At 38.8% G+C, this 10,457-nt stretch overlaps 1 protein-coding gene across 1 annotated transcript; it reads left to right on the top strand.

Moving 5' to 3' along the window:
* The first annotated feature begins 4,279 nt into the window (after positions 1-4,279).
* On the top strand, positions 4,280-5,140 carry LOC102995209 (40S ribosomal protein SA-like). Its single transcript, XM_055088798.1, is given in 1 exon segment — positions 4,280-5,140. A coding segment is annotated over 1 exon segment (861 nt).
* Positions 5,141-10,457: the final 5,317 nt, after the last annotated feature.

Raw genomic sequence — 10,457 nt, 5'->3', positions numbered from 1 at the left:
TGTAATATGACTGCATTTTAGACATCAAACACGGCAACTTTTGCTTCAATTGACTTCTGTTTTGAAAAGCCTTTTTTCTTCCTTCAAGAGGGTAAACTTACAACTTAGAAAAAATGAAATCTATATAACTGTGAAAATCACTTTTCACTAAGGGCAAAATTGATATCATTGCAATTGGTTAGAAGTGAAACCATTCACCTTTCTTTCTTTCTTCCTTTTTTTTTTTTGGTAAATGTTGTTACTTTTATATAACTCTAGCAAAAATGTTAGAATTATCATAAATGAGCTTTTACGCATGCTGTTATTTCATCTTCTGTAAAAAATTTCAATCATATTCTTAATGTTTCCGTTTCCAAGCCAACTGTTTAATGCGCAAGGCTTTATTTCAGACTGCAACTCAGACTATTCATTTATGCTAACAGTAGAGCTTGAACAATACTGTAAATTAAAGAAAATGTAATTTTGGGATTTGTCTTATAATTTACCATTTTCAAAAAGCACTCTCTGGAGAAATTAATAGCTTAAATATTACTGGAATAACGAGGATCAAGTTTGAGGAAAATATAGCTTGAAAGTCTATTACTGAAAATGATGGAAATAGGCATTTTTGTATTGCTATCTGAGCAAATATAATACCATACCATTTATCTCTAATTCTCCCTAGGAAAAAGAACAAGAAGCACTGAAAAAACAAAGAGTAAGGATTTAACTGGATCTGTTATTCTCCTACTTTCCCTTGCCTACTATTTCTCTTATGATAAATATTAACAAAAATCAGCAAATAGAACTACAGAGTAAAAACAGAAGGTTGATATAGTTTTTGGGTCAACAGAGGGTTTCCACTTAGCATATCGAAAAATCTTGGGCCTATTATTCTGGGAAAAATATCCTCACATATAATCCAAATGTTCATTTTCAAATCTATTCATGTTCAATGAAGTGTGTGATTTTTCTATTCAAGTTAGAGAAAGCCAGATTGAGAATTTATCTAAATTCAGCTAATTACATTTGGTCAAGCATTGTCCTTGGCACAATTATTCTCCAGATCTAAATTTTTGTACTTTTAATCAGCTATGGCTACAGGGGTCATTGGCTGCAAAAATAGAAATTTTAATTACCTCAGGATACAGTGCTATCACTAGACCTTTACATTTTGTGTTGCTTTTTCCTGTCCAAATAAATGGTTGGGTTTATGCAACAAATGTGTCCTAAAGAGGTAAAACAGGGACAAACAACATGGAACAGTTCAGTGAGATTAATTTGTCTCTTAATTCCGCTCTGTAAAGTTTAGAACTTCATTTCTGAATGGTAGGTAGCTTTTGACAGCCATTTGAATTGTATCTCTTATGGCACAGTCATCATTTGGGCTGGGTAGTTTCACCACCACCCAATTAATTTTTAAATTATACCACAAGAAATTGACACATTGTCTTGATGCATTTATATCTGTGATCTTGGAGCTTTGATGCCTCACTTACCACCACCTTCCCTCACTTGTGAAAAAGACTTCTCTCCTTTGTAAAGACAGGGATATGAAACAGAAAAGAAGCAGGCAGAATTTTTACACCTCCTCTTGTCAGTTTGGATGACTCACTAAGCTTGGTAGGCTGTATGCCCTGTATCAATACAATTACATAATCATTACCTGTAAGTTAAATCACTTCACACACCCACTGGCAAAAATATAACAATAAAGCTATTCTTATGATTTTTCCTCTTCAAAGTAATTATATATAGTTGAGGAACTAAACTAAATTCAAACTAATGTAATTTCAAACATTACCTTTCCCCTTATAAAACTTTTTGCTCCTCTTATCCTGCACTGTACTAAATTAAAAACAAAAACAAACAAAACATACAAAAAAACTAGTCATAGTGAAGAGATAAAATGAATTTCTCAGCTATTCAGTAGATATATTCAGGAACAAAAACGGAAACTGGTAGCATTTTCACACTGCCTAACAGGTAGTAGGTGTTCAAAAAGCACTCACTGAAACAATGTTAAACATATACACTTCTTTCAAAATGACTTGAAAAATGCCAAGATTTTCAAGAATAAAAATTTGCTTAGGAGATCATTTTTCTACAATAAATGCAAGCACCAGTAAAATTTCCATGAATTAAGGGAAATGAGGATGACTTTGATTTTATAGTTAGTTAGCTTTGAAAATTAGTGTGCCTAAGTTCTGGGCATTTAAAGGATTGAGAGATAGGAGAGGAAGCCACATAACCTCCAAGGGCATGGGTCTGAATCCAACACAGGTTGTCACAGAAAGTTGCTATCATTTGACAACTGCTTTGTGAAATGAGCTGGTCTCAGTCCAGTGGACAGATGTCCATACCACAAGATGCTCTAATTGGCAGTCTGAGCAGAGGAGCCAAAAACTAACGGGTCTGGAATCTGAACCCTTTTCTCACTCTCTAAAGGGGCAGACAGAGGTTCACGCATAAAGGAAGCTTAGAATTGCTGGTGGCAATCATATAGCTGTTTTATGGATAAACAGAGGACTCTGTGTTTCAAAGCTGTCAGTCTACTTTTTCAACATACTCTAGTACTTTTAATAAGGCCTTCCCAAGTTAATGCAAGTGTTCTTTACTTTTTGCTGCAAATTAATGGTTACAATCTTGCATATTGTCAAGGAAAAACCAGAGATGGAGAGTACTTAAGGCAGTAGAAACAGATTTTATTCAGGAACTATTGCAATATGGGAAAAGAGACCGCAGTAGAGAACTGGGCTCAATTCTAAAAACAATATGCGGAAGTAGAGATTTATAACCAAGGAGCAGGGTGGGGGTCAGTAGATGGAAAATTACTTAGAGGAAACATCAATGGTAAGGGAGAATTTTGGCTAAACCGACTTGACAGGATTCTTGCTGAAGGTAGGCCAGGGTGATCAGATATCCCCTGGGGGAAGATGGCGGAATAAGGAATTTGATCAGATATTGAGGGTGGAGATTCCTGCAAAACTGACTAAACAGAGTTTTTGCTAAAATTGGGTGATATAAAGATAGACAGGGAAGTCCAAAGGTCTAGACCTACATAAGAAGAGAGTTCTGGGGAGCCTGACTAAAGTTTGGTCAAGGAGAGAGTCTTTGTCAATATACTAGCGCATTTCTCATATAAAATGTGTAATATTGTTGGATTGAATGACTATCACTAGTCAGCTAAAAATATCACACATGCCATGAAAACTGGCAAGTAAAATTCAATAAATGCTTGAACTTAGAATATTTTGCCTGTGGCTCAAAATATGCCCAATCTGCTATAGCTTTTCTGTGTACCACATTGAAGCAGATATTTACAAGGCCTGGGAAATCAGATGGACTGAATTACTGGACATATCCTTTTACAATTACTGACATAGCAATAGCCTTGATCAGGGTCTTTATATTGAATAATGACAAATGACTGCCTACTGATACGATTTTAGGAGCTATAAAATGCCTACTGTCTCCATTCACCTAAAATTCTAGGCTTGAAGTCTCATTCTTTTTTGGGGGGGGTACGTGGGCCTCTCACTGTTGTGGCCTCTCCCGTTGCGGAGCACAGGCTCCGGACGCGCAGGCTCAGCGGCCATGGCTCACGGGTCCAGCCGCTCCACGGCATGTGGGATCTTCCCGGACCGGGGCACGAACCCGTGTCCCCTGCATCGGCAGGCGGACTCTCAACCACTGCGCCAACAGGGAAGCCCTGAAGTCTTATTCTTTTAGCTCTGGTTTTGATTTCTTTGGGAGAGGTCATTTTCCAAACTACAGAATACTCTTTTAGCTATTTCACTAATTGCCCCCCGAACCCCACAAGTAAGTGTGTGTGTGTGTGTGTGTGTGTGTGTGTGATTCCACAGTCATACACATTTGGGAAAAACTTCATTAAACAATGTTAAATAGGTTTATCTATGCAAAATTCACTGAGTCTTTAACATACAAATATGTCTTCTGACACTCAAAGAAGAGAGAGCATGCAGCATTTCATATAACACGACTAACATTGCTGGAAACTAGTGTTCCAAGGAACACAGACTGAGAAATGCTCTTCTCAGTTATTTAGAGTTTGGTGTGCACTAATTGATAATTGTTACCTGTCAGCAGGATTTTCAAAGGAAAGGGGGGAAATAGGCAAAGTTTGTTAACCTGGAATTACTGGAGACTGTTTCCCCAAATCTTGCTGACATCAGAACACCACTAAAAACAAAAACTTGTTCCTTTCCCCGCTACCCAGACAGGGGTCCATACCGCATTGTTCTGGATTCCCATCGTAACTTAAATGGAAACGTTCACAATGTTTGGAGCCCTTGATGTCCTGCAAATGAAGGAGGAGGATGTCCTCGTATTCCTCGCAGCAGGAACCCACTTAGGTAGCACCAACCTTGACTTCCAAATGGAACAGTACATCTACAAAAGGAAAAGTGATGGCATCTACATCATAAATCTGAAGAGAACCTGGGAGAAGCTTCTGTTGGCCGCTCATGCCATTGTTGCCATTGAAAACCCAGCTGATGTCAGTGTCATATCCTCCAGGAAAACTGGCGAGTGAGCTGCGCTGAAGTTTGCTGCTGCCATTGGAGCCACTCCTATTGCTGGCCGCTTCACTCCTGGAACCTTCACGAACCAGATCCAGGCAGCCTTCCGGGAGCCAAGACTTCTGGGGGTTACTGATCCCAGGGCTAACCACCAGCCTCTCACAGAGGCCTCTTATGTTAACCTGCCTACCATTGCTCTGTGTAACACCGACTCTCCTCTGTGTTATGTGGACATTGCCATCCCATGCAACAAAAAGGGAGCTCACTCAGTGGGCTTGATGTGGTGGATGCTTGCCCGGGAAGTTCTGCGCATGCGTGGGACCATCTCCTGTGAACAACCATGGGAGGTCATGCCTGATCTCAACTTCTACAGAGATCCTGAAGAGATTGAAAAGGAAGAGCAGGTGGCAGCTGAGGAGGCTGTGACCAAGGAGGAATTTCAGGGTGAATGGACCACCCTAGCTCCTGAGTTCACTGCTGTTCAACCTGAAGTGGCAGACTGGTCCGAAGGTGTGCAGGTGCCCTCTGTGCCTACTCAGCAGTTCCCCACTGAAGGCTGGTCTGCAGCTCTCACTGCTCAGGCCACTGAGTGGGTAAGAACAACCACTGAGTGGTCTTAAGCTGTTCTTCTACAAACTCTTAAAATGGAAATAGGTTGACGGAAAAAAAGCAGTTTCTAAAAACATGTAAAAAATAAAACCTTCCTCAAAATGAAAATGGTTTGCTTTTTGAGAAGCTTAGTAGATTCTCAGTAGTGTGTTGCTCCTGGTAAACTATTTTCAGTAAATCATCAGGACAGTACAATTTCTTGCTATCAACTTTCCTTGAAATATTAATTAGATGAGTAAGCACTGTTCAGAGTCCTTCCGTGCCCTTTCTCTAAGCCTGCAATGTTTCCCCTCTGCTTGGAATTATCACGGAAGCCTTCCACCGTAATATGTGGGTAGTGGAGGACAAATATGCTGGAAATGTATCGACTAGAACTGATCTTTGGAAAATTCTTCCAATCATCATATGTGAAAAGTTATAGGATTTGTTTCTCACTCCAAACAGACTCCAATCAAAATGGAGTTTTTCTCTTGTCAGGAATGTATTTGATAATGGAGCAGAGGCAGCTGCAAATGTACTACTCATTTTGTTCTTTATTAATAGGAATTGCATGAGATAGGACTTATTTCATGTTCCTGTTTTAGGGCACAAACTTGTAGCTGGACTATTCTTTCTACAGGGAATATTGTAAACTCATTGCCATTTGAAGAAGGAGTCGAAGAATATGAAGCCAAAGGATGGGGGGGTGGGAAATTATCATAGAGGTGTGTCACATAGTTAATTCACAAAAATATTACATTATTTTTCTGGTATTTGAGATGTATATAGCATTTGTAATCTTTAAAAATTTTTCAGGCTTCCCTGGTGGCGCAGTGGTTGAGAATCCGCCTGCCGATGCAGGGGACACGGGTTCATGCCCCGGTCTGGGAAGATCCCATATGTCGTGGAGCAGCTAGGCCCATGAGCCATGGCTGCTGAGCCTGCGCGTCCGGAGCCTGTGCTCCGCAACGGGAGAGGCCACAACAGTGAGAGGCTCGCGTACCGCAAAAAAAAAAAAAAAAAAAAAAATTTCAGTCTGTTTTGATTGTTTTTGTTGAAAGTAATTATTTACTGTCATACTTAATTTTGTACTATTTAGCGTTAGGCACCACCAACCCTGGATGTATCCCTTATATACTACTCATAAAATGACTTAAAGTAGTATTCTTTTGTATATTCTCATTATATAGCATGCTTTAGGTTGAAAAAATCAGAAAACAATTCTCTCCATCAATCTGTCTTTGTCTCTTTCCAGTTTAAAAGGAACGCTTAGTTAATGAAGGTTAACTTTTAAAAAAGTTGTGATAGTTCCTCACAAAAACATGTGTTTGATTAGATGAAGAAAGGGAGCTAAAAATAGGACTAGAAATAAGGAAGATGATGAGAAGATGAAAAGAGAGAGAGTGAAACTTGAAAAGGAGAAGAAAGGTATAGCAAAAGAGAAATAAGAAAGGAACTAACAGAACAGAAAAAAGAAAAGCAAGAGAAGAAACGAGGATGGACATAATACCAGCTGGCTTTATAGTTACTGACAACTGACTTCTATAAATTACAATCACTATAAGTAGGATACATAGGGTAACGATTTATTTTCCAGAGCTTTATTTTTTTCTGAGTTTTATCTGTGTTTTTATTTATTTTTTAAAACATTATTATTACTTTATTTTTATATCCCTCTTAATACCAAGTGTACTATTTTCTTTCCATTTTTTTTTTTTTTTTTTTTTTGTGGTACGCGGGCCTCTCACTGTTGTGGCCTCTCCTGTTGTGGAGCACAGGCTCCAGACGCGCAGGCTCAGTGGCCATGGCTCACAGGCCCAGCTGCTCCGTGGCATGTGGGATCTTCCCAGACCGGGGCACGAACCCGTGTCCCCTGCATCAGCAGGCGGACTCTCAACCACTGCGCCACCAGGGAAGCCCTCTTTTCAATTTTTAAAAGAAGTTTTATTTATTTTTTTGGCTGCATTGGGTCTTCGTTGCTGCACGTGGGCTTTCTCTAGTTGCAGTGAGCTGGGGCTACTCTTCGTTGCGGTGCGCGAGCTTCTCATTGCGGTGGCTTCTCTTGTTGCAGAGCATGGGTTCTAGGTACGCGGGCTTCAGTAGTTGTAGCACATGGGCTCAGTAGCTGCAGTGTGCGGGCTCTAGGGTGCGTGGGCTTCAGTAGTTGTGGTGCACAGGCTCAAAAGCGCAGGATCAGTAGTTGTGACACACAGGCTTAGTTGCTCTGCAGCATGTGGGATCTTCCCGGACCAGGGATCGAACCCACGTTCCCTGCATTGGCAGGAGGCTGCTTACCCACTGTGCCACCAGGGAAACCCCTGTCCTCTGAGTTTTTACACCACACATATTCTCCTCTCACATGATATGATACTCATTCATACTAAAGCAATAGAGATCAAGTGTGTTATATAGGAACTTGGGAACTGCCATACTGGGTGAGATTTATGGTCCATCAACTCAGCATTTTGTGTAAACAGGGCCTCCAAGGTGTAGGAGAAAGTGTTTTCACACGTTTTTAGTAGATTTGAAACTGCTAGAAGTATTCTTTATCTCAAACAGTATGAAAAGAAAAAGTTAGGCCAAGAGAGTCTAAAGTTTTCTGTTTATCAAGGGAACCTAAGTAATACAGGACTGGTGAGAGAGTTCATTTACAGCTTAAGTGAGCAGACAATTTCCTAGAACAAAATAGTCTACAGATTAAGTGGAAAAAATATAATTTTATATTAAACATGTTTATTACATATTTTGTGATTAAAAATACTTATTGTATTGCAACAATTAAAAAAAAACTATAACTCATGACCTGGTGAAATCTTTGCATCACTGAATCTCCTGACCTTTTATTTTTTCCATTTTTTATTGGTGGCAACATGATCTTTCCAATCACTAAAACTATAAACTCTGGAGTCCTCCCCGACTTCTGCCCCTTCAGCCACAACATCCAATTAGTTATCAAGTCCTGACATTTCTACCTTCTTAATGTTTCTGGAATCATGTCCTTCTCTGCGATTTCATGTCCACTGCTTCAGTTCAAGCTCTCATTATCACTTTTTGGATTACTGCAATCACTTCCTAACTGATCTTGTTGCTTTGGGACAAATCATCTAATTCAGGGATTGGCAAACTATATAGCTCATGGGACAAATCCAGTCTGTTACCCATTTTTTAAAAAATATTTTATTGGAACACAGCCATGCTTATTTATTTACCTGTTGTTTACTGTTGTTTTTATGCTACAGCAGCACAGCTGAGTAGTTGTGACAGAGACTGCATGGCCCATAAAGCCCCAAATATTTATGATCTGGCCCTCTATAGATAGTTTGCCAACCTCTGATATAATCCTTCTCCTCTCTGCAGCCAGAATGATATTTCAAAAACTCAGATATGATCATTACTCCTGTTTAAAATCTTGCACTGACTTCCCATAATCCACAGAATAAAATTCAGATATAATACTTGTATACCAAGTATAATTCACAAGGGCATTATTATTTTTTTTGGCCCCATCTACTCTTCTAGTCTCATTTTCTGCTATTCTGCACTTCCTTACTGTGTTCCGTTATGATAAAGTACTTGCAGTGCCCTGGATCTGTGATGTTTTTTTCCTTGAGTTCTTGCTTCTGGCAAGCACAGTCATCTTTCAAACTCATGTACAATTGTTGATCCTTAAGTAGACTTTCTAGATCACTCTAAGCCTAATTAAATCCTTCCTGTGAATTTATAATTTCATCTTATATTTATCACCAGTAGCACTCATTTTAATTTGTTGCTATTTTAAATTACTTCTCTGTCTTTCCTAATAGACTATGAGTCTTTGGAGGATCTGGATGGTGTCTTATTTATTGTAGTATCCCTTGTGCCTCACACAGTGCCTTAAATATAATAAACATTTGATGAATAACTGAATGAAGAAACTTTAGCTAAATCTTCCTTGAACAAACTTCAGTGTGATCTGTGGAAAGGTGAACTTTTTCCCACAAAAAATGTAAAACTCTACTGACTGTTTTTAAGCCAAAATTTGCTGAGGACTGTAAAAGTAAAGCAGAAAAACACAACACTTCTCCATAAATTTATATTTATGGAGTAGAAGAACAAAAACCAATTCTTTGAAATCAGAGGAATGAAAAAAAATTTTAATGAGAAAAACAAGGAAATGATTTTGTTACTGATTGTGACTATAAACATACTATTATTTAATGAATTAAATAATTAAATTGTATTACTTTGTATGGAAACATTTAAGACCCCAAATAGCCAAAACAATCTTGAGAAAAAAAAAAACAGAGCTGGAGGTATCATGCACCCTGACTTCAGACTATACTACAAAGCTAGAGTCATCAAAACAGTATGGTATTGGCAAAAAAACAGACACATACATCAGTGGAACAGAAGAGAGAGCCCAGTCCAGAAATAAACTCATGCCCTTATGGTTAATTAATCTACAACAAAGGAGGCAAGAACATACAATGGAGAAAAGACAGTCTCTTCAGCAAGAGGTGCTGGAAAAACTGGATGGCTACATGTAAAATAATGAGATTAGAACATTATCTCACACCTTAGAAAAATAAACTCAAAATGGATTAAAGACCTAAATGTAAGACCTGAAACCATAAAACTCCTAGAAAAAAACATAGGCAGAACACTCTATCACATAAATCTTGGCAATATTATTTTGGATCTATCTCCTAAGGCAAAGGAAACAGAAACAAAAATAAACAAATGGGACCTAATTAAACTTCAAAGCATTGCACAGCAAAGGAAACCATCAACAAAATGAAAAGACAACCTACCGAATGGGGGAAAACATTTGCAAATAATACAACTCATAAGGGGTTAATATTCAAAAGACATAAACAGCTCATATAATTCAATATCAAAAAAACAAACAACCTGTTTAAAAAATGGAAAGAAGACCTGAATAGACAAACAAGACACACAAATGCCCAACAGGGGACTTCCCTGGTGGTCCAATGGTTAAGAATCCACCTTCCAATGTAAGGGAAGCAGGTTCAATTTCTGGTCAGACAACTAAGATCCCACATGCCGTGGGGCAACTAAGCCTGTGCGCCACTACTAGAGAGAGGCCTGCATGCCGCAATGAAGATCCTGTGTGCCGCAACTAAGACCTGACACTGCCAAATAAATAATAAAAAATAAATTAATTAATTAGAACAAAACAAAAAAACCCAAATGTCCAACAGGCACATGAAAAGATGCTCAACATTGCTAATTATCAGAGAAATGCAAATCAAAACCACAAAGATATCACCTCATACCTGTCAGAATGGTTATCATCAAAAAGACCACAAATAGGGCTTCCCTGGTGGCACAGTGGTTGAGAGTCCGCCT

Source organism: Physeter macrocephalus, chromosome 11, assembly GCF_002837175.3.
Source record: "Physeter macrocephalus isolate SW-GA chromosome 11, ASM283717v5, whole genome shotgun sequence".
Lineage (NCBI taxonomy): Eukaryota > Metazoa > Chordata > Mammalia > Artiodactyla > Physeteridae > Physeter > Physeter macrocephalus.
Note: the sequence above shows the minus strand (reverse complement) of the source record. Positions and strands in the feature narration are given on the sequence as shown.